At 39.7% G+C, this 25,014-nt stretch overlaps 2 protein-coding genes across 3 annotated transcripts; both read right to left on the reverse strand.

The window, feature by feature from the left end:
* Nucleotides 1–3,125: 3,125 nt before the first annotated feature.
* LOC311496050 (uncharacterized protein) lies at nt 3,126–8,099 on the reverse strand. Its single transcript, XM_084555789.1, has 2 exons — nt 7,793–8,099; nt 3,126–5,885 (listed from the first exon to the last, which is right to left on the reverse strand). Exons 1-2 carry the CDS (start codon nt 7,962–7,964, stop codon nt 4,444–4,446), a joined length of 1,614 nt encoding a protein of 537 aa, XP_084411915.1. The 5' UTR covers nt 7,965–8,099; the 3' UTR covers nt 3,126–4,443.
* A 4,115-nt stretch (nt 8,100–12,214) lies between these two features.
* On the reverse strand, nt 12,215–19,318 carry LOC311496245 (uncharacterized protein). Of its 2 annotated transcripts, none has more exons than XM_084556013.1 (2): nt 18,965–19,318; nt 12,215–14,161 (listed from the first exon to the last, which is right to left on the reverse strand). In XM_084556013.1, exons 1-2 carry the CDS (start codon nt 19,026–19,028, stop codon nt 13,014–13,016), a joined length of 1,212 nt encoding a protein of 403 aa, XP_084412139.1. In that variant the 5' UTR covers nt 19,029–19,318; the 3' UTR covers nt 12,215–13,013. The 2 variants fall into 2 exon arrangements, with proteins under 2 accessions (XP_084412139.1, XP_084412138.1); XM_084556012.1 differs by lacking the exon at nt 18,965–19,318 and adding an exon at nt 15,257–15,484.
* Nucleotides 19,319–25,014: the final 5,696 nt, after the last annotated feature.

Raw genomic sequence — 25,014 nt, forward strand, 5'->3', positions numbered from 1 at the left:
AAACAGTAACCCCCCCCCCCCAACAACAGGTAAGTACCTAACCGTTAAAGGAAGTTATTCATGGGTCATGTTGATGTACAAGGAGTCACGTGTGTGTTAAGTATATCCTCAATCACTAGTGTCTTTATTTACCTTTATTACCAGAGATTTCAGGGTTGGAGTTATAATAAGTTTTGTGCAAGTCTAACTAACGTCAGGGTGGAGATCAACAAATAATAACTCGAGTGCCAAAGTCATGACGCACACAAAATAGCGCTGCTCTTGGTTCTGAAGCAGCGGTAGAGATCCATTAGAGACAAGCACTATTAAAATATACTACCGTGCACCGGATGATGTTGGTGTTTATTTGCATACAGAGCATGAGACTGAGATCAGATCTGGAGATACATTTGGAGACGCATGTTAATGCCAGGTCTGAAAACACGCACATAAAGCTGGCCACCTAGATAGCCCAGATCGAATCTTAATGCAAGGTCTGAACAGGTCCTGAGTAACATCCACAAGGATGAAAGGTCCAAACGTTTTCCACATTGCATCGTCATAAGATGGTCAATGTTATTTAATTCTCCTGTCAGTGGTCATAATGTTATGCCTGATCGGTGTATAGTGTGCACAGGCTAAAGGCTGAAGTTATTAAAACAGATTTCATGTTAATACACTATAGTTTAGGCAAGTCAGTTAGGGCATCTACTTTACAATTCTAGTGGGTTAGAAATCTACATAAGCTAAGCGAACTCTGCATTTAAACAGACTGGAAAATTGCATTTTAAGATGGCATGGCATTAATTGGAACGCATCAGAATTCGCCTGAGAATCCTCCAGTATTGAAGTAATTCAGTTCTGTTTGCCAATACCTAATTCAGAGTACTTTCTGTAATTTTTCCTAATATATTATGTAATAACGGCAATGCAGATTTGCTATGTATTCACTGTACAATTTGAGTGCCTCAAATTGATTGATTGGAGTGACCCAGATCAAAGTCTTATATTATTACACACACCTTGGCTTCCCAGATAACTGTTTCCCCACTGATGTTTTAGTACATCAGCCTTTCCCTCATGTGTTGCAAAAATATGGTTTCTCATCTGTGTTAGTTCTCATGTGGGCTGCAAAATGACTACACTATGAAAACGTTCCCCACATGTTTTGCAGGAATACGGCTTTTCATCTGTGTGAGTTCTCACATGGGCATTCAAAACTCGACTATCCCTGAAACATTTCCCACATGTTCTGCAAGAATATGGTTTCTCATCTGTGTGCCTTCTTTTGTGGAGTGTGTGACGGAGGGAGGAGATTCCTCCCAGTCCTGGTGCTGCCTGCTCATCAGGCTGAATAGCTGGCACCTGGCAAGGTGTGGGTGTGGCCACTATAGGCCTGAGCACTCTGCTCACTCTACTCTGCTCAGGCCATGCAGTCCTTCTCGGCATTCTCTCTTCACTGTCTCTACATTTGGTCTGGCCACCACATGGTGTGGGAACGGTTTGGGGCCTGATGTTTTTTGGTGATAATTAGGTTGGAGTAACTTTAGGTTTTTGCATCCATACACTCATACACATTCCTCACTTACTTACACGCATCCATAAAACACAACTGACTACTGATTTTTGGTTTTTATGTTGCTTAATAAATTTCTTTCTTTAAAAAGTACCTGTCTGGTGTGGTCTCCACATTTTTGTCTGTTTCCCTGAGTAGGAAACGTGACAAGTGTAAAACTACTATGTCTACTAAAACTTTTCCCACATGTTTTGCAATGATACGGTTTCTCATTTGTGTGAGTTCTTATATACAGAGTCAAATAACTAATGTAAATGAAACTTTTCCCACATTTTGCAAGAATATGGCTTTTCACCTGCGTGAGTTCTCAGGTGACGTGACAAACTATAACTTTGACTGAAACCTTACCCACACGTTACAAGCATATAATTCAGCATCTCTGTGGATTCTGTGATGTCGCTTCATTTTAGAGTTATGCGTAAATGCTTTCCCACAAATATCACATTTTAAAGACTTTTTACTTGTGTCACTATCACACTGACTCTCTGACATGGGGATGTTATCTACATTGTTTCAGTCACTTCCTTTTTAACGTCAGCACTGCTTTTATAGTTGGGTCGACATGAGGGTTGTGACAGAGTAGCTGGTCACTGTTTGGTTCTGGTTCACGGTAGTCGCTTTTCTCATAAGTAGTTACCATAATTGTATCAGTGTCCTGGATCATTACAAACTGCTCTCCCTCCTGACTGCTCCAGAGCTCCTCATGTTCCTTTTTAATCTGTGTATTCACTGCTTCACATTGATCCACATGGGAGTTCCCATCAAGGTTCTAAAACTGATCAGCAAGAACCTCCTCTTCCTTACAGAAATGTTGATGTGGGGAGTCTGGAGGAACAAATGTCACAAGAAAAATTTATCTCCATGTGAACAAGAAGGAGACTAAAAAAGTGTTGCATCAGATGACATGACGTGGACTCCACAATCACTGACCTAAACCCAGTTGAGATGGTTTGGGATGTGTTGGACTGCAGAGTGAAGGCAGAGCAGCCAACAAGTGCTCAACATCTCTAAGAATTCTGTCAAGACTTTTGGAAAACCATTGCAGGTGACTACTATGCAGCTACTTGAGAAAATACCAAAAGTCTGAAAAACACTTTTTTGTGTATTACATTTTACATATGTGGTCCGTCTTAATCATTTTAACCAATGATGTAGGAAAAAAGAACAAGAAAATGAAATACCATTAAATACCACTGGACAAAATAAATATTTGTAACAAATACTATAAATTAATTATTTCAAAATAAACAGATTAATTAAACAAAAAAATTGCTTCAACCAGGAGGCTAAACACCCTCTTGTATGTCTTGTGGAAAGATGTTACATAATTTAGCGGCCGTTCACAGATGTGGTTGCTATGGTTGTCTTGGTCGCTGACAAACACTGTTTTCAAGCAGACTGTACAATCTATGTACTATATACACACTGTATATGTATTTTAAATGTGAGATTTAAAATAACATTTTATGTTCAAAAAATTGGCCTGAGAAGACTGTATTGACAGAAATGCTGCAATGCATTTATTAATAAAATAATTCTGGAGCACAACAGTACAAAATCCTTGCGTTTTTCTCACCATGAATATACATGTCTGAGAACATCTGTGCAGTCTAGTGCAATCGAACACAAGAGCTCTGCCATGAACATACTATATAATATATTATATATATTTCCTCCTGCACTTAGGATCTGGGCGCTATGCAAAGGAGGATTTGTATCTAGTACTGACTGTGTCATTGTTTATGTTGTTTTCATTAATATCCACTTATTCTCTCCTGAACTGGTGAACCATAAGCTTCTTTATTAACAGGTTATTAACAGGTTATTATCAATCTTATTACAGGTATAAGTAGATTTTGTCAACATATTCATCACAACTGATTGGGTTCCATATCAGCTGCTAAAAATGTTGTGCCGTTGCTGAAAACCATAATGGTATCAGGCTCCTCCTTCAGTACGAGCTGCTCTCCCTCTCGACTGGTGCAAAGCTCCTCTTGTTCCTCTTTAATCTGTGGATGCACTACATCCTCCTGGTCCACACTGGAGTTCATCTCCCGGTTACAGAGTTGCTGGTCAGCAGGAACTGGTCAGCACCAACCTCATGAGCTTGGCTGTGTCCTTTCCTTTACTTGTACTGTTTCAGCATAATTTCACAGGAGATCAAATGGTCATGATTTTGACCAAAGCATTGAAGTCCTCCCGTAGACAAAAAGGATCCAGCTTAAATGGACACCCTCAACATGGTGATTGTTGAGTATGAGAAACTGTACAATATTAAAACCACCATATACTGGCACATCTAGTTACTATGCTCCAATTGTGAGGTGTATTATTTCATGATAATAATGTATCAGTGCTATACTGAGTTGAGACTCACTGGGTGTTTTATTCAAATTTCTGGTGATGTCAGAAAGGCCACTGTAATGGTGTGTTGGGGTCTGTGAAAAATCTGTGGCGAACAGTTTGAATAACCAGCATAAATAAATATTCCTTTTATCAAACCTGTTTGACAAGCTTATTTATATGCTGCCTTGAATATGATGTACATCAACAGTTTATTAGTGTAGTAGCAAAGCATGAAACAAATGGTTGATGCAATCACAAAACACAAAATGAAACAACATGCTCTTACTGATAAAGTCATCAGGATCATGTCAACTGTAAAAGGAAGTGTTGTGCTTGGTGGAGATAAATGATTATGACAAACTACACCTCTACATTCTTGTACTTATGACAAAACTTTTTTTATTTTTCTCTCTGTAATTTGAAATAATGCAGAGTACGTTGATGGTGCCAAAATTAGAACACGAGACAGACAGTACTTTGGCTTCTCACCTGTGCTTTCATGTGGACAGTCTAATCACCACACTGAAAATATCCCCATGTTTCTACGAATACGGCTTCTCACCGGTGTGAGTTCGGATGTGGCGTAAAAAATTGCTACTATTACAGAAACCTTTCCCGCATGTTTTGCAAGAATACGGCTTCTCACCTGTGTGTGTTCTCAAGTGAACAGTCAAATCACCACACTGAATGAAACCTTTCCCACAAAACTGGCAACAATATGGTTTTTCACCTGTATGAGTTCTCTTGTGGACAGTCAAACCACCACTATGACTGAAACTTTTCCCACATGTTTCGCAAGAATATGGCTTCTCACCTGTGTGACTTCTCATGTGGAGAGTCAAATGAGACCATCGACTGAATTCTTTACCACATAACTTACAACAATACAGTTTCTTAACTGCGTGCGTTCTCAGATGGACAGACAAAAGATTAGCATTGCTGAAACTTCTCCCACATGTTTCGCAAGAGTACAGCTTTTCATCTGTGTGAGTTCTCATGTGGCGAGTCAAAACATCTCTTCGACTAAAACCTTTTCCGCATGTCTTGCATGAATACGGCTTCTCACCTGTGTGAATTCTGATGTGGACAGCCAAAACACCACTTTGACTGAAACTTTTCCCACATGACTTGCAACAATATGGCTTTTCACCTGTATGACTTCTCTTGTGGACACTCAAACCACCACTATGAGTAAAACATTTCCCACATATCTTGCAGGAATATGACTTCTTTCTTTTGTGACTACACATGTGAACAGACAAATGATTACAATCACTGAAACCTTTCCCACATAATTTGCAAGAATATGACTTGTTATCCGTGTGGTTTATCATGTGGAGAGTCAAAACATCTCTTCGACTGAAACCTTTTCCGCATATTTTGCAAGAATATGGCTTCTCACCTGTGTGAGTTCTCATGTGAATATTCAAACAGCTCCTTCGACTGAAACTTTTCCCACATGTTTTGCAAGAATACGGCTTCTCACCTGTGTGAGTTCTCATGTGGACAGTCAAATCACCATTTTGACGAAAACTTTTCCCACAAGTGTTACAAGTATATGGATTCATACCACTTGTGTTGTGGTTTTTCTTCATTTGAGACATATTTTCTGAGAAGGTTCCAAAAACATCACATTTTTCTGTGTCAGTAACAAAGTTACTGTCCGACATTCTAAAGTCACATCCCTTATTTGGCTCCAGCTCTGCATTTCTACTTGATTCTGGATGACTTTGTTCTGATTCACTGTGGTCAGTTTCCTCAGAAACTGGAGTCACCATCATGGTATCAGGCTCCTCCTTCAGTACGAGCTGCTCTCCCTCTTGACTGGTGCAGAGCTCCTCCTGTTCCTCTTTAATCTGTGGAGGCTCTGCTTCCTCCTGGTCCACACTGGAGTTCATCTCCTGGTTACAGAGCTGCTGGTCAGTGAGAACCTCCTCCTCCTCGTCCTCCTCTTCCTCCTCACAGACATGTTGTTGTGGACAGTCTACAAGGACAAAGGGACAGAAGAAGTCGTTTAAAATGACAGACAGCAGGTCAAATCAGGTAAGGTTAACCCACAGTAATTCTTTGGCTTAAAGTGATGAGAGAGCAGTAAGACAATACGAAGCTCAAAAAAACTGAATTTAACACAAAAGCAAAATCACAGACACCATTAGACAACTAGGTTACTGTGAACCGTCTACTGGATAAATTCTTTGGATAATAAAGACATGTCAATATGCAGATGACATCCTATTATATTTAACAGACCCCTTAACTACCCTTCCCAAAGTTATAAATATCATATCCTCATTCTCAAAAAGAGACCATGGAGGACTGGCTGGCCCAGACTTTACACTTTATTACCTGTCAAATCACCGACAATATTGTCGGTGTATATACAAATGGCACAATGAAAAATAACAGCAATATCCCCCACACAGTCTCTTCTCTTCAACCCTGGTTGGACATAGAACAACGACTGTCAAGAAATATCAATATCAGATCTGCCCTTTCTTACACAATGAGTCAAAAAACACTACTGTTTCAAAAACCCATATACAGCAGTGACTCTAACAGCTTGGTAGAAATCCAACCAAATCATAGGATCCCATATCCCCCAATAACCCAATAAACTTACTCCACTGTGGCACAATGTGGATTTCCAAATCACAAACAAGCCCTTATCTTTTCAGTCATGGAGAAAAACAGGAATAACACAATTGGAATACGTATTTGATCACAACTCACTCATACCCCAAGACATACTAAAACAGCACTATAACAGTGGCAGTAACAGTTTTTTGTTGTTGTTGTTGTTACAATATTCACAACTAACTATACTTTAATAATAGACAATAACCTCCCGCCAACCGTAAAAGACTGGGAAAAGGACCGTGGAACCACCAGAAATATTACAACCTGGATATGCATCTACAATAACAACTTCTTAATGTCACAAAACTGCAAGCAAAAAATTTAGCACAGAGTACATTTCACCCTACATATATTATACAAAATGGAAATTGTAGTAAATAGCATCTGTTCACAACAAACTCTATAGATGACTTTCATGCCATCTGGCTCTGCCCACCAGCTCAAACACTTTGGACAAATTTCATCAATACACTATCACTAGCTATAGGTCAGAGTATTCCAGCCTCCTCATCAATATGTCTAGGAGACCTTTGTGTAGTTGAACCACCACTGACATATGAACAACCCATATTGATCGTAAAACCACATCTCAACAAAAAAAGCCGCCCCAGCCCCCCCACATAAATGACTGAGCCCTTTATTGTTATTATTCATTTATTATAATATTATCCATATATCATTTTGTATCATTACAAAACACCAAAGTAGCAACAATCTCTTGTCATCTTCTCCCCTCTTTGTTTACCTGTACTGCATTATATATATTTATTTTTAATTTTTGTTTTTCCTTTGTTTTGTTCGGTTGAATCTCTCATTTACACACATACTCCCCTCCAGACTGAATATTCACCCACACAACACAGAAGACGCACAAAGCACCTTCTATGTTGTTCAGTGTTCTGCACCAACTGATTTGTCCCTGTCCTGTAAGTGTTTTTTGTGTTGTTTTTCTTTATCAATAAAAAAAAGGACCATGTCTACTGGAAGATGTAAGGTCAGGTGACAGGCAACGTCTGAAGTGATGGCAGATGATGACTGATAAACAAGAACAATTCATTAGTTCACCATGAAATGCTGATAGTCTTATTAACATTTCCGGACAAGCGTCATATTTGAAACAGTATTTTAGGAAGATATACTCGCACATTCACATTATTTGCAACTCAATTGAACCGTAATTCTCTAAATAATGTGTGTAACGTAGAAAGGAACCCTCCTTTGGTAATTTACCAAGACCATTATATGTTTACATACCTATTCTGTGTATCTTTATCTCGGGTTTTAAGATGGTATCCAGCAGTTTGCGTTGACGATCAATCTCTCCCTCATACTGGGCGATAATTTCTTCAAAGACTACAAATATTTCTTCAGCAGCAGCAGTTAGTCTCTCCTTGGTGAACTCTCTTAATCTTTGAACTTGAGACATGGCTAGTTTAACAACTGAAATATTTAACTGGCAGGCGACTAATGAACTGCGGATCAAACGCTTCGTCCTTTTCCATTTCCGGTTCGTGTGTCTTTCTTCTTCATCATCTTTTTTGACAGTGTTTGACGCTACCGTGTGTGTTATCGCCCCCTGCAGGATAAAAATTAATTACTACAACCGAACGCCTGGCCTCTGTATGTACGACGGAGTATAAGGGCCACATTATGGGAAAAAAAATAAAAATCACAAACTTCGAGAATAAAGTCGTAATTTATGAGAATAAAGTCGTAATTTATGAGAATAAAGTAGTAATTTATGAGAATAAAGTCGTAATTTACGAGAATAAAATCGTAATTTATGAGAATAAAATCGTAATTTATGAGAATAAAGTCGCAATTTATGAGAATAAAGTAGTAATTTATGAGAATAAAGTCGTAACTTATGAGAATAAAATTGTAATTTATGAGAATAAAGTCGTAATTTATGAGAATAAAGTCATAATATTACGAGAATAAAGTCATAATTTTTTGAGAATAATGTCTAAGTAAAACGGAATCCATGTGCCATAAGGCGTTGGGGCCTCTGCAGGTGTATTGCCGGCGTCGGAGACGCCGTTCTCGCCGGAGCTCGACTCCCTCTGGATCCAGAATCTTAATTATCAGTCGGATTGTTTCTTGAGACACCACGAAACCCCTCTGAATGGCCCGCTGATGCATCCACCCAGTAGCGGTTTTAGGCACGGGCGAACCGGGCAGTCGCCCGGGGCGGCATTTTTTCATGACACAAGGGGGGCGGCACGAGCACTTGGAAAAAAATAAACAAATAAATCTGCACCGCTAGCCTACATGGTTTTCTATTATCTGTCATATCTGTGTAGGGAATTGGCAAATTGTCGCCCCCTGCAGCTGCAGGTGCCCCCTGCTTGCTGAGAAGGTGCCGTGCACAGAAGCTGTGTGTGCGAGAAAGCGAAAGGGAAAGGGGGGCGCGGGGGTCAGGTCTCTCCCAAATTGAACGGACGGGGGGGGGGGGGGGTCCAATGTATGAAAGGGCTTAAGTCAGTCACACCTTGATTTTCTTCCATATAACGCACATTTCATTCATAATATTATAAATACAGGCCTATAAGTTCGGCACGTTTTTGTATTTATGAATTGTGTGAAATGGCCAAATAAAAATAGGTAATACAAAACGATTATGTGGTCACCAAGGTGAATTGGTTTAGTCTTGACTTCTGGTCGTGAGTGACAGCGCTGGGTGATGGAAATCTGTTGATTGTCGAGTGTCAAATAAACAGAAATGGACAGAAAACGGTCAAAGCCATCAGGTGCCCAATTCAGGAAAAAACTGGGGCGTAATTCAATGAAGAACCGCCACTGATAGCCACTATCCAGTATTGGTCCCGGTGTTTCTTGTAACACAGAATCTGTAAGGAGATCAGCAACTCTGAGCTTTGGGACCAAACCTTGTGCCATATAAATATTGTAGCTTGACTCCCCATCAGTTCTGAGGTGTTTCTGCTGAGCTGCAACTGTATTTCCAGTCAGTGATGAACAAACCCTGTCCATAGCAGGGTGGTCATTGATGGTGTTAGTATCTCACATTTGGGAAGGCAGCTGTTTCAGAGATAAAAAAAATAAATAAAAAAAATAGAGCAACAATAACAGATACAACACAGGAACACAATGAAAACCATGCTGTAAAAAATAAAAGCAAATAAATAAAAAATAAATAAATACATAAATAAGTAAAGTAAAAAAAATTAAAAGGCAGACTGCCTATTCCATACTTCTATCTGGGGTCAAATTAACAGAAGGACATTAAAGGCACTGACAAAGAAGAATGCCATTGTTGGATACAATCAACTTTAACAACTCTACAAAAAGATAAAATTCTTCTTCAAAAAAAAGAAAAAAGAAAAAAAAAGTTTAACAATTTACATTTGTGTAAACAGTATTTGGCCAGTATTATGAAGTTGTTGCAGGGAAAAAAAGACTGATGTGTCCATGTTATTGGCCAGTGTCCAATCATAGAAGTCCTTCCTGAAAAAAATTACAAATTACAAGAAATGATGCTCTATAGTTTCTATTCCTGATTCACAGAATGTGCAGACATTAAAGTCAATATTAAACTTCAAAATGTAAAACTTCCTTTCATGGATAGATCGTTTATGCTTTTAAAATGCACTTCTTTAGCTTTGAATGGAACAGGGAATTTGACATGCTTACAACTAATTTCCTTCCGGAGCATAGGGCAGAACCCCTCCATTATATATCCCCTTTTTAATTGAGAAGGAAAACATTCTTTGGAGAGTACAGCTCTCAGAAACTTCTTATTACATTTGTTGGAAGTAAAAAGACAAGCTTGGACAAACAGAGGTTACAGTCCAGGTACTGTTACCAATTAGGGCTTGAGGGATTGCTTAATAACCAAATAATATTCCTTGCCGGTGCAGGACAGATTGTAATTCCATTTAAAATCATCACAGTCCAATATGTTGCCTCTGTCATCCATTAAGTGTTCAACAGCCCATATCCCTTTTTTCCATCCATTCTTCATAATAAAATGACTTCTTTATCAGTATGCATCTGTTGTTCCAAATTGGCCTGTTATGAGGTGAAAATTATGTTTAAAAATTAGAATTTCCATAATACAGTTCATGAAACCTAGCTTTTCCTGGGAGTTTACTAATCTCAAAGTCACATTTTTTAATAGAAATTCCACACTCCCAAAAACCGTTTTGAAGGTATTCAGAATTATTTTATTTTTCTCATTTTTAAATGGTATACCCTGAACAGTACTGTTGGTGGTTGTGGATTTCCCTTAATTCACATTTACTTAAGTTTAAACAGAGACCTGAAGATTTTAAGGAAAGTGAGATGGGATTTTTGAATTCCATCCTCGATTCTATCACTATCATCTAAAAGATCTAATACTAATCTCATGTTGTTATGGAGGGAGCGACCTTTAAAAAACAGATTGTGATTCACTAATATATTAATAACTAATAATAATATAATAAAAAATAGTTATATTCTTTTTAAGTCTATTAGCAATTATGAAGGGCAAACAATTCACAATCTACACTGAGTAGTGTTATAGGTCTTAATTCTCTAAATACTTTTTGTCCTTGACAGATTTTAAGATTAGGATTATGAATCCTTGTTTCATTGCAGGTGTCAAGGCTTGGTTTGTGCAACATTCTCAAATAACATAAAATAGCAAATCTTTAATATCTTCTCAAAAGAAATAGTAAAAGTTTGAAGACATTCCATTTCAACCATTTTGATTTCGAAGCCTCAGATCAATCTGTACCGATGACTGGAATGTATAGCTGGCAGGATCCTCCTCAAAATCTTAGGAGTAATATAAGTATTGATAAAATCCGGAGTTCTGCAGTTATTGACGTCACGACAGAGAAGCAGATCACCACGTACCCCAATCAGAAGCCATGGATAAACAAGGAGGTGCAGCTCCTGCTGAAGGCCCGTAACAGTGCCTTCAGATCAGGGGATGCACAGGCCTACAGCACATCCAGAGCAAACCTGAGGAGGGGCATCAAAAAAGACAAGCACTGCTACAAGATGAGGATCCGATAGAGGGACTGACCAAAGACTTTTACACAATCATCACTGCACTATTGGACTACTCTGGACATGCACTCTTTAAATAATCTATTTGCACAGTACTATGTACCGAATATTGCACTAGTTTAGTAACTTTAGGTAGCTATTGCTTATTGTTTATGCACTGTAAATTGCTCACTTTAACTGTTTTTGTATTGCCTAATTTATCATCTGCCCATCTCCTCTATTGTAAATTATGTTATGTTATAGTTCCTGTTTATAGTCTACTCACATTTAATGAACAGTTCCATCTGTATAATACGTTCATAGTACCTCATTCAGTCATTATGTATATCCTGCTCATTAACCTGTACATATGGTCTCACCTGTACATAGGTTTTGATCTGTAAATATTGTCCATATGCTGGAAAAACAACCTGTACCATACTTCTTATTTACATAATATTTATGCCACGTGCACTTACTGCCTATTGCACTTCCAGTTAGATGCTAAACTGCATTTTGTTGCTCTGTACCTGTACATGTGTAATGACAATAAAGTTGAATCTAATCTCATCTAATTAATTAATTCTTTGACTATCTGTCTTCTCCAGCTCAAATGTCTAAGTTGTTTTTTTAGCAGACGAAGCTGAGATTAAAATTCTTAAAGTGAAGAATTTTTTTTTTTATGTTTATTATTCAGTGCCTTTAACAACACATTATACACTTTTACAATTTGTTAGTCTCATCTAAAACAAAAAAAGCTGATGCAATTCTAAAACACGTTAAACTACAAGTTAAAAAAACACGCTCTAAAGAATTTGACTTGAGTGTTAAAATAATGGGACGATAGCATTAATTACACAATTCCTACCTTGTAGTTTTGAGACATCTCCTATAACAAGACAGATGACAATGCTGATGGAAGAATCTTAACACTTTAGAATCACGAAGTGTCCTCAAGTTTTTAGGATGAATACTGATGATTGCCAGTACATCTAGAACTCAAAAGCAAATTCAATATAAAAACAATGGGCTAAAGCGTGGAAAGCAGGGGATCCTATCTCTTCATGTTTCTTGTAAAAGTGTACATGTCTACTAAAGTCTTCAAACATATTTTCCAAAATCCATTATTGCCAAAAATAAAAATACAGCACATTTGACTTCAACATCATGACCAGCATGTTCAAATTCATTGCTGATTTTGACATAGATCAAAGAAAGATTGTATTAGACATTGAGGAGCATTGAAGGTAGAAATTCCACACTATTACTGCAGAAGGACAGTCTAAAAGGACTTTAAATATGAACACACAGATGTTTCAGGACAATATCTTCTTAAGTGGCGCAGAAAATGACTACTAACATTAAAACTTCTCTCCCATGTTTGACAAAAATAGAGCTTCCCATCTTTGTAGTTCTCATGTAGAGAGTCTAACTATCTCTTCGACTCAAACGTTTCCCACGTTTTGCAAGAATATGGCTTCTAACTTGTGTGAGTTCTCATGTGGACAGTCAATTTACTTCTTTGACTGAAACTTTTCCCACATGTTTGGCAGTGATAGGGTTTCTCATCTGTGTGGGTTCTCATGTGGAGAGCTGCCTGATCTCTAGTACAAAATCTTTTAACACACATTTGGCAAGGATACGGCTTCTCACCTGTGTGAGTTCTTATGTGCACAGTCAAAGCACTACAATGACGGAAACCTTTCCCACATATTTTGCAAGAATACGGCCTCTCACCTGTGTGAGTTCTCATGTGGACAGTCAACTGTGTTCTGTCGATGAAACATTTCCCACATGTTTGGCAAGAATACGGCTTCTCACCAGTGTGAATTCGTATGTGGACATTCAAATTACATTGTCGACTAAAACATTTCCCACATGTTTTGCAAGAATATGGCCTCTCACCTGTGTGAGATCTCATGTGGACATTCAAATAACTATTACGACTGAAACTGTTCCCACATGTTTTGCAAGAATATGGCTTCTCACCTGTGTGAGTTCTCATGTGGATAATAAAGGTACACTTAAAACTGAAAAATTTCCCACATGTTTCGCAAAAATATGGCTTCTCACCTGTGTGAGTTCTCATGTGGACAGTCAAATCACAATTTTGATGGAAACTTTTCCCACACGTGTTACAAGCATATGGTTTCACACCACTTGGGATCTTGTCATTTTTCTTCATTTCAGACATATTTTCGAAGAGGGATCCATAAACATCACATTTTTTTATGTCAGTAACAAAGTTGCTCTCCGTCACTGTAAAACTGTTTACAATGTTAAAGTTATGTTCGTTATTTGGCTTCAGCTCTGAATTTCTACTTGATTCTGGATGTACGTGCTGCAGTCCTTCCTGATCCTGTTTCTCTGGAGAATTGTAATAGACGAGCTGGTCACCACTTTTTTCTGGTTCACTGTGGTTAGTTTCCTCATAAACTGGAGTCACCATCATGGTATCAGGCTCCTCCTTCAGTACGAGCTGCTCTCTCACTTGACTGGTGCAGAGCTCCTCCTGTTCCTCTTTAATCTGTGGAGACTCTGCTTCCTCCTGGTCCACACTGGAGTTCATCTCCTGGTTACAGAGAACCTCCTCCTCCTCCTTCTTACAGACATGTTGCTGTGGAAAGTCTACAAGGACAAAGGGAGAGAAGGAGTTGTTTAAAGTGACAGGCAGCAGGTCAAATCAGCTATTGTTAACTTACAGTAATTCTATGGCTTAAAGTGATGACAGAGCAGTAAGACAAGATGAAACTCAGAAAACTGCTTTTGTTCTAATAGCAGATTCACAGCCCCCAAAAGTAGGAATGTTAAAATTAAAAAAAAAAAAAAAATGTCAGCAGGCATAACACATGACACCAAAACATTAAACAAGTAAAGGGTTAAGGCAGGCAAGAAGCTAAAACTTACATAGTTGAAAATTACAGTTGTTTTCAGGCAAAACCAAAAGGCTGCAATGCTATCATCACGTTGTTGCATGTACCAGTGTTCATTTTTCAGAAAACTTTTGATTCAAGCATAGGCATATATATATATATATATATATATATATATATATATATATATATATATATATATATATATATATGCCTATGGATTCCTAGTATATACAGTCAATGATGGATTCAAATAGTTATTTGAAGCTATAATAACAGGAAGTGACATCATGATGGAACTGAGTGAAGCAAGTTGTTTTTATCATTTATGGCTGGAGCAATTAGGCGAAGAGGAGAGGAGTTTGGGTGTTCGGTCCACTAATGTGGAAAATGAAGCTGCCTCCTCGCTTTATTTATCCTGAGGTCTTTCATCCTTTTTAGATAAAAATCTACATGTTTAATATACCCACAGATGAACCAGAACGTGCACTGAGATCGAAGTGCAACATTCTTTCACAACGTGGAACATTAGTCTGTCTGTTATGTCTGTATTATCTGTATTGTCTGTCGTGTACTTGCTTGTATTTTTATTTTTCTACACTGAACTTGGAGGAAGGCAGTTTCCTTCTGCTGTACATTCTTGTAATATGGTCTGAATGACAATATAGCTGTAGTTTCTAATCTCTGCAGTAAGTCAGCTTCTAATGTGCCATGTCATACATACTGTGTTTAAGGTTCCACGTACGTTTATTTTAACAAGACACGCTTTCATGTGATTTCTGTTTGAAAAATACCTTCAAGTGAACCATAACTTTTGTTAATTTATCAAGACCATTATATGTTTACATACCTATTTTGTGTAACTTTATCTCGGGTTTTAAGACGGTATCCAGCAGTTTGCGTTGACGATCAATCTCTCCCTCATACTGGACGATCATTTCTTCAAAGACTACAAATATTTCTTGAGCAGCAGCAGTTAGTGTCTGCTTGGTGAACTCTCTAAATCTTTGAAATTGAGACATGGTTACTTTAACAATTAAAATATTTAGCTGTCAGGCAACAAAAGAGCTGAAGAGCTCCTTCCTCCTTGCTCTCGCTTTTCTTCTTCTGATTTTTATTTGGCAGTGTTTGACGCTACTGGGCGTTATTGCCCCCTGCAGGATAAAAGTAATTACTACAACCGCACGTCAGATCTCTGTATGTATCCTTGTATCATGCAGAAAATATGTTTTACAACCAGTCAGTGGTTCTCATTAGGGCCACGTAGCTGGTAGAATGAAAACTGATAAGGCTGCCATTAGAGGCTTTCATGGGAGGACCATATCTCCCACGCAGTCTCTTATGTTGATGCAATACACCGTTCAATGTGCGCACACTGTGCAACAAGCTAGAAAAACTACAGTTACGGATGGGGAAAAACAGAGACCTTACGACATCTTCAGTCCTTTGCTTCACCGAGACCTGGCTGAGTGGATCAATACCGGACTCCGCGCTGCAGCTGAAAGGATTCCAACTCTTCAGAGCGGACCGCCACATAGACCTCTCCGGCAAGATGAAAGGTGGAGGTCTATGTTTTTACATTAACTGTAGCTGGTGTACCGACGTGACAGTGATCCAGCAGTACTGTTCCCCGTACTTGGAATCATTTTCCATAAACTGCAAACCCTTTTACTCCCCTTGCAAGTTTTCGTCATTCATTCTGGTCAGTGTTTACATCCCGCCGGCAGCCAACGTCCATGACGCACAGCGCGCGCTGGCCGACCAGATTCTACACGTGGAGAAAATTAACCCGGACTCCTTAGTTATTGTCCTCAGCGACTTTAATGAAGGAAATCTCTCCCACGATCTCCCTAAATATAAACAATTTATCAGCTGTCCCACCAGGGAAGACAGAACTTTGGACCACTGCTACACCACAGTCAAATATGCCTTTCATGTGCGCCACTGGGAGAATCAGACCATGTCATGATCCACCTGATTCCAGCATACAGGCAGAAACTTCAACTCTGTAAACCTGCTGTGAGGACATCTAAGATGTGGACCAGTGCAGCTGTGGACAGCTTAAGGGCATGTTTGGACTGCACTGACTGGGACACTTTCAAGGCAGCAACAGACAGTTTGGATGAGTACAGAGAAGCAGTGACATCATACATCAGCTTCTGTGAGGACTGCTGTATTCCAACACGAACCAGGGTGAGTTATAACAATGACAAACCCTGGTTCACAGCCAAACTCAGGCACCTCAGGTTGGAGAAGGAGAAGGCATTCAGGAGTGGAGACAGAGAGAAATTCAAAGAGTCAAAGTACAAGTTTAGCAAAGGGAGGGAAGCTAAACGACAGTAATCAGAAACTCGAGCTGTCTGGAGGGGCTTCAAGAACATCACGAACTACAAGCCCCCCACTCTGTGAACGACTCACGCCTGGCAAACAACCTGAATCAAATCAAATCAAATCAAATTTTATTTGTATGGCACTTTTCATACTAAAAGCAATACAAAGTGCCTCACAGAGGCTAAAATCAGCAAAGACAAAACACAGGCTAAAAACACTAAGGACAAAACCCAACCCTCCCACCCCCGTAAAAACACAGAGATACACAGAGACACACACCCACCCACCCACGCATACACACATACACACCCCCCATCCCCCCCACATGTAGAAACACATACACACGCACACACACAAAGGCTCACACTCACTGTACACGTTAGAGAGAGACATGGCTGGCACTGAGACCTGGAGCAAGGAAAAAGCCACCTTTGGGGGCCGACCGCATTGAGAGGGCCTCCAGCCCACGACTATAGGCAGTGCCGCCGTAGAGAGACAGCCCCGACCCGGGTAGACAGGAGGCCCTACACCAAGGTGCAGAGCCTCCCAGCCACCAGGGCCAGAGCCACCCACAGGACAGCACCCCAGTCAGTAGACCAGAGCAGCTCCCAGTGCGGTAGGCCCCCATGAGGAGATGTCCCTGAATATTTCTGCCGCTTTGAAAGACAATGGGACAGTATGATGACCACCACCCCCCACGATGACACCTCTCCCACCAGCACTGGTATCTGTGAAACCTCACAGGCCCTCACACTAGTGCCCCCCTCCTCCCCGACAACAACAATGGCCAAGGCTCCCTCACAGCCGTTGGACTCAGAGCCTCCCTCCATCTCACCTCTCACCATCCTGGAGAAGGATGTGAAGAGGCTGTTCGCGAGGCAGACCCCCAGCAAAGCGTGTCATTCGCGCTGCAGAGAAGGTGATTGGCTGCAGCCTGAAGTCTCTCGACGAGCTGTACGCTTCCGGGACTCTGAAGCGTGCAGCTAAGATTGTGGCTGATCCCTCTCACCCTGGACACAGACTATTCAACAGACTCCCCTCTGGCAGGCGGCTGTGATCCATCAAGTCCAGGACCACTCGCATGGCGAACAGTTTGCTAAGCCTCCCCCATGAACACATCAAACCCACTACCACCCCAGTGTAAATGTTCTTGTTGTTGTATATACTGTCTATATATTTTTTTTGTATTTTTGTATATTTGAGAGCCAAGTTTCTATATTTTATTTTATTTGTTTACACGTAGTGAGTGCAACAACACCAAAGCAGGAAACACTGGGCTCTTGAACACACATCAGTATTATATTAACTACCTAAAATGACAGAAACCATCATGTACTTTAATGTTTCAGTTTGGCCCAAGTCCCATCCACTAACATGGAAGAGGTGGAGCTATGACCTATATATACAGCCAGTCACCAAGGGGAGTTTCTTCGTGCTTTGGTTTAACTTTTTAGGAGCTGTCATAGCGTCCATCATTTAGTCTATGGTGGGAATCACGTCCCAAAAAGTAAAGCCAAAGGAAGTTGAGCTCCCCTTGGTGGCTGGGTGAAGTATAGCATGAACCCCGCACCGTCCATGATAAATAATAGGACATGAGCCAAATTAGTCAAAGCAGTCAAAACGCAAATTAACTAAATGTTTCCCAAAGATGGTTTCTGTCATTTTATGTAGTTCCCATCATGTTGTTGCAAGTTCAAGTGTTTACTGGGAACTTTTAATTCGAGTAGTTATTTGAAGCTATAATAACAGGAAGTGACATCATGATGGAACTGAGTGAAGGGGGTTGTTTTTACGGTCTATGGCTGGAGTAATCAGGCGGACAGTGACATCCAAAGGAGAGGAGCTGTGTGTTCGGCTTCACATACTAATGTGGAAGATGCAGCTGCCTCCTCGCTTTATTTATCCTGAGCTCTTTCATTCTTTTTATATAAAAATCTACATGTTTAATACCCACAGATAAAACAGCAAATCACAGCACATGCACCGAGGTCGAAGTGGAACATCCTTTCACAACGTGCAACATTCGTACGCAGCGTCTTTGTTAGCTCCCAACTACAGCTCTAGTTTCTAATCTCTGCAGTGAGTCAGCGTGTAATGTGCCTCATACATACTGTGTGTTTAAGGTTCAACGTTTGTATTAAATAGAGACATTTCTGTCTCAAAAATAACTTTAGTTGAACCATCATTTTCTAAGTTAGTTTATCAAGACCATTATATGTTTACATACCTATTCTGTGTAACTTTATCTCGGGTTTTAAAATGGTTTCGAGCAGTCTGCGTTGACGATCCATCACTCACACTGGACGGTCGTGTCTTCTACGACTAATATAGAAGACAAGTGAACAGCAGCATTTCGTCTCTTCTTGGTGAACTCTCTTCTTTGCGGTTGGTAAAGTTTCTTGAAGGCGCATTACCGCCACCAACTGGACGGAGTGTGGAGACTACGCAGAAAACAAAATCAAAAACTAGATGATCGCAAGCGATTATAAAGGAGTCCATGCCGTGGCGAAGTCGTCACCGAGCGGGACGCAGAGGCATGAGTCACCAGTAGCGCCCCCTATAGACCGTATTGCACGAAACTTGGTGGGCTTTCAAGGAGTCATCCACAGATTATTATTGTGTTTTGTGAGATATAAACATGTAGTGGTTGTAGCGCCCCATACAGCAAGAATTTCACGAAACTGGCCATGATTGTACGCAAGCATCTTGTTATGACAGTCGCTAAGTTTCATAACGATTGGGTGAATACTTCCAAGTTATAGGCCTTAAAGTCATATGAAATGTTTCCATGTCACCTGTAGCGCCCCCTGTAGACGTAATGTTACACAACTTGATGGGCGTCTACACAATATGTTACAGATTGTGTATGCCAAATTTCATTAAGTTAGCTATTGCAGTTATTGAGATATTGAAATGTTGCTTTCGTAGCGCCCCTAGAGACTAAGGGTCACAAAAGTTGGGGTGCTTGTACAGAACCATATTATTATCAATGATCTGAAGTTTGATTAGTTTGATTGGGTGTATACTTCACAAAATATGAGCTTTTGAGTTTTACTGCGCCATGCCTTAAAAATTAATTAGGCATTAACTTTGTAATCAATAACCCTGCTAAAGTTCTTTTGAGAACTTTTCATTATTTTTGTCCATAAATGATATATGGCAAGTTTGGTGAGAATTGGATGAATGGGCTAGGAGGAGTTGATTTAGCTTTGAGGTGCAATTTTTTCAAAATGGTGGAAAGAAATGGCAGGCAGAAATTAGCCCTGGTTCCATCAGAACCTTGCTGTAGGCATGTGTATACACCTTGGCAAAGTGACATGATCGGACTTATACCAAGTTACCAGGTTTGATGCCTTTCGCTCTTGCAGTTTGTCTTGGGCAGATACTTTAGCTACGCAGAAAAAGAGAAATCTTTAATATAAGAAGAAGAAGAAGAAGAAAAATCGCAACAAAATCAATGGTTCCTGCAACTTCGTTTGCGACTCCTAACTAAAATATCTGATCTAACTTTGACTTTTTAAAAATATGATGATGTAACTTCTTGCTCAGTCATTTGTCATGTTTAAGATGCCAGATAATAAAAAATTACAATGTTTAATCCTACTCAATGACTGAAACAAAATGAAAAATGACATGTTCAATGGTTTATGGTTGGTTGCAGTGTGAACACTTTCCTGTAGGGTGTTTTCCTCTTCTACATAATGAGTCATTTAGACCAATTCTCTGACGACCAGTGATATTTTCTTCTTTTCTGTTCCAGTTTACTTTTCTCCCAAACCCCAACTTGTTTTTTGTATTTTGTAAGTGTCTTCCTGTTTCATTATTATCCCAGTGCTCCTGCCAGACTGAATGTGAATATGATTTAATTAGTGACTTCGCTTCATTTTTGTTTATTAGAATTTGAAGTTCTATGTTTTCATGCCTCACTGCTTGTTTAGCTAATATATCTACTTCCTCATTCCCTTCAACACCAACGTGAGCATGGACCCAGATGAAGCAAGTAGATAGTAGTAGTACCCTTTCTTTCCATGCAAAACTGTGTAGTGCTAACATTATTGCTAAAAGTGCTGTGGCATACACAGACAAATCAACATTAACCCTTTTCTTTATGAATATTTCTTTATTTGGAATATAAATTGCTGCACCTGCACATCCTGTAATGGATCTTTGGAGCCATCTGTAAAGATGAAAACTGAATTTGAAAAATGATGGTTAAAATGATGTCCTGCTTGATCCCCTCTCCCTTGCTGATAAACAACAAAATATTGATAATCCTTTTACATTTGCTCTTCATTTTTTCAAAGTGCACATTCCATGTGAGCTATTCATCAAACCAGATCCCAAAAAACTGAACTGTTCTGACGTCCTAAGGACTTGCGCTTCACAGCTGTCTGGCATCCTGCACTTCATGTTCAACCTGAATCTGAAGGTGGAAAGGATACCGGTGCTATGGAAAACATCTTGCATAGTGCCGGTGCCCAAGAAGCCCATCCCATCTGGCCTCAACGACTTCAGACCAGTTGCACTAACGTCACATGTCTTGAAGGTCTTGGAGAGAATTGTCCTGGCTCAGCTGAGACCCCTGCTGGCTCCTGTCTTGGACCCTCTTCAGTTTGTGTATCAGCCTCATGTTACCTGCTGCAGCGCGTTCACTCTCGCATGGATGGTGGGAAGGGCACTGTGAGGATCATGTTCTTTGATTTCTCCAGTGCTTTTAACACCATTCAATTCTTTCTGGTGTGTGAGAAGCTCAGGATGGGTGTCCTCCACTGTCTTCTGGATTACTGATACTAATGTGACAGGCTGGGAGGCTCCCTGTCCGGGTACTGTTGTCAGTAATGTGGGGGCACCACATGGGACTGTCCTGTCTCCATGTCTGTTCAGCTCTGGGTCCTGCCACCTAGAAGTTCTCTGATGACTCTGCAGTGGTTGAGTGTATAGATGGACAGGAGGAGTATAGGATACTGATTGGAGACTTTGTGAAGTGGTCCCAGGCAAACCACCTACTCCTGAATGTTGGCAAGACCAAGGAGCTGGTCATTGACTTCAGGAGGAAGAGGACACCAGCGTAGCCCATCACCATCCTGGGCCTGGAGGTGGAAGTAGTGGACCAATATAAGTACCTTGGAGTCCACATGAACAGCAGACTGGACTGAAGAGACAACAGTGATGCTGTGTACAAGGGCCTGAGTAGACTCTACTTCCTGAGGAAGATAAGGTCTTTTCAAGTATGCAGCAAGTTGCTGGAGACTTTCTACCAGTCTGTTGTTGTGAGTGCCTTGTACTTTGTTGGGGGAGCAGTACCAGCAAAAAGGACATCAGTAGAATCTAAATATTGATCCAATATGAAAGGGTGGTCACGTTATTGGCAGTGAGTTGGAGACGTTTGTCTCAGTGAGAAACAGGAGGACACTGGACAAACTGCTCTCCATCATGGACAATCCATCTCATCTACTACACCAGACTATAGAGGGACAGCGGAGCTCATTCTCCAACAGACAGATTCAGCTCTGCTCCCACAGTGAACGCTTCAGGACTTTCATATCCTACTCTATCCAGCTGTACAACAACTCACCTTTCTGCAACAGATAACTCCATGTTATTCGTGTTAATGCACATTATTGCACCTTATTATCATTCCTATGTATATAATATATATTCTTCCATCTCTATTTGTTGTACATTTGTTTATATGCTAAATCTGTAATTGTTTTTGCTTATACTATTTTTATTTTATTTTACTAGATTTTACTTATTTTATCTTTCTTTTTACTTGTGGCACTCAAGAGTGTTTTTTATGTGAAACTAAGCAAATGTGACCAAGCAATTTCCCTTGCGGATGATTAAAGTCTATTTAAGTCTAAGTCTATTATTACTGCTTCCTTCTAAATTGGTGGAAGCTGGCCACTATCACAAACTTTAGTAAGCAATCTTAAAGTTTAGAGCGTACAATCTGCCATGTGTTACAAATTTTTAAAGCACACTCCATCTTTACCGGGAGTAGTCTGACCAGCACTAGTGATTGCTCTCTTTAACTCAAGAACACTAAAAGGCGAGTCTAAAGGATCTTGTGAGACCTTCCTTTTCCTTAATACTTATGTCAGGCTGCTCCATTAAATTCATGTTCCTGCACTGTCTGGTCTTATTTGACAGATTATCAGTACTGTGTACTCTCTTAAATGATCATGCCAACATTCAGATTTTTCCAAATTGCTAACAGCCACACTATGTTTCTGTTGTCCTGACTACTGCCTGGGCCCTTTTATAGTGGATCAAAGTATCCTGAGTATGTAGATTTTTAAGCTGTCTGAATACCTTGTTTCTTATTTTAATGACTTTACTGCAGTCACTTTTCCACCAAGAGTGATCTTTGTACCAACTTTGGTAGGCTAGTGATGGCTGCCAATTGTATTATTCTTTATCACACTCCTTGTGCTTACTCCTGCTATTGCACTAGAAACAAATGTTAGATCAAGTGCTGATTCAGTGTTTTTTATACTGTTATACTGTGTCCCTTCTCCATTATTAAAACATACCAAACAACTATCATCTAAAATTCTTCAATAATTACACCATTTGTATCTGTGTTTGTGTCCCCCACAGTGAAATACGTGAATTAAAATGCCCACACCAAATTACGTTGTCCTGCTGTGATTCCCCAATTTCCGCTAACATGTATTTATTGATCGCCCGATGACAGCTGGGATAGGCTCCAGCAGACCACCACAACCCTTAACAGGAATAAGCGGGTACAGAAGATGAATGAATGAATGAATAAATGTATTTATTGAGGTTTTTACAAGTATTATAATAATTAATTATAGATATGCTTCCTCTCTCAGTTCAACCTCGAATCACAACTGACTCGTGGTTTGTGCATATATGTATAATTTTACAACCTATATCCTCCCTTGCCTGATCCAGTGTCTCTCCTCACTACAACATATCATTTAATCACAAAGTCCAACTTCTGTTTCAGTCATGTCTCTTGTACACAGATTACATTAGGTTTATCTGTCAAATCACTAATAATTTTCTTAAATTCTTTGCCATTAGCAATAAGGCTTTGTGCATTCCATTGAAGAATTAACATCATCATGAAGATCCGACCCATGGTTGAGAGGGTTGTCTCATCATTCAGGATGTCTTTAATGGTTTCCCAAGGCAGTCTTTTAACATTAAGTTATTTCTCTGTGGAATTATTTTAATCCTCTCAGTTTGGCTTTTAGTTTGTGCTGAGAAACTGATAATTTCAACCACAAATAGAACAAAGTCTTTTTTACTTACTGTTAGAGTGTCCTCCTTCACTTGGTCACACACTATGCATTTCTCTATATCTTTATCCTTTGAGTTGCTTTGTTTTATCACCTCTGGGTGTAGAGGTGAAGGAATAGATGACCGTACGTCATAACACATGTATCCAAAGATAAACATCCCATTTCCGTTTATCTTTTAACGTTTGACGTCATTCATTTTTGCCAGTTTTCCTTCAACTCATACAACATGTTCACCGGGATTCCCAAGAGAACTCCCTTGACCTATTTCTTGAAACTAAACAAAGAGCACTCCATTTTTATAGATTGAGTTAGATGTATCGAATCCATTCACCAAATGAGGCTCCCTCTTGCATTAGTTTAATTACTACCTTGTAGTCATCTCTGATTTCCATCCATGCTACTTTTCCATCGCAATCACGATCATCCGATTTGTTCTTTTGTCATTTTTTACGTTAATATTTTCCTCATTACACTCAACTCTCCAAAACTCCCGTCACCTACTTCCATCTCTCCTAACTCACTTCCGTCACTTCCTTCTGCCATCTCTCTTCCAGTCCACAGTCGTATGGTCCAGTCACTGTCCAGTGCTGCCAACCATTGATAATGCTTGTGTTGTAAGCGGCTGATATCTGATATCTCAGTCCACCTCCCCTAGATGACTTCTTATACAGCTCTTTCAAACCCATCTGTCCTCTCTGGCTCAAATGTGTATGTTGTCAGTTTTTATCTTGGAGTCAACGAAGCTGCGATTGAAAAATTAAGTGAAGAAAATATTTTTATGATCAAACTATAACAAGTTCATTTATACAATGCCTTTAACAATGCGTTGTATACTTTTACAATTTGGTAGTGTCGCTTTTAGAGCATAAAGAAAAAGTTGATGCAATTCCAAAACACATTAAAACACAAGATATAAATAAACATGCTTTAAAGAATTTGAGTGTGTTAAAAAAAATTGATTCATGCTGCTTATTTCATGAGCTATCACTTGGCCAGACAG

The sequence above is a fragment of the Chelon labrosus genome, assembly GCF_963514085.1.
Source record: "Chelon labrosus genome assembly, chromosome: 11".
NCBI lineage: Eukaryota > Metazoa > Chordata > Actinopteri > Mugiliformes > Mugilidae > Chelon > Chelon labrosus.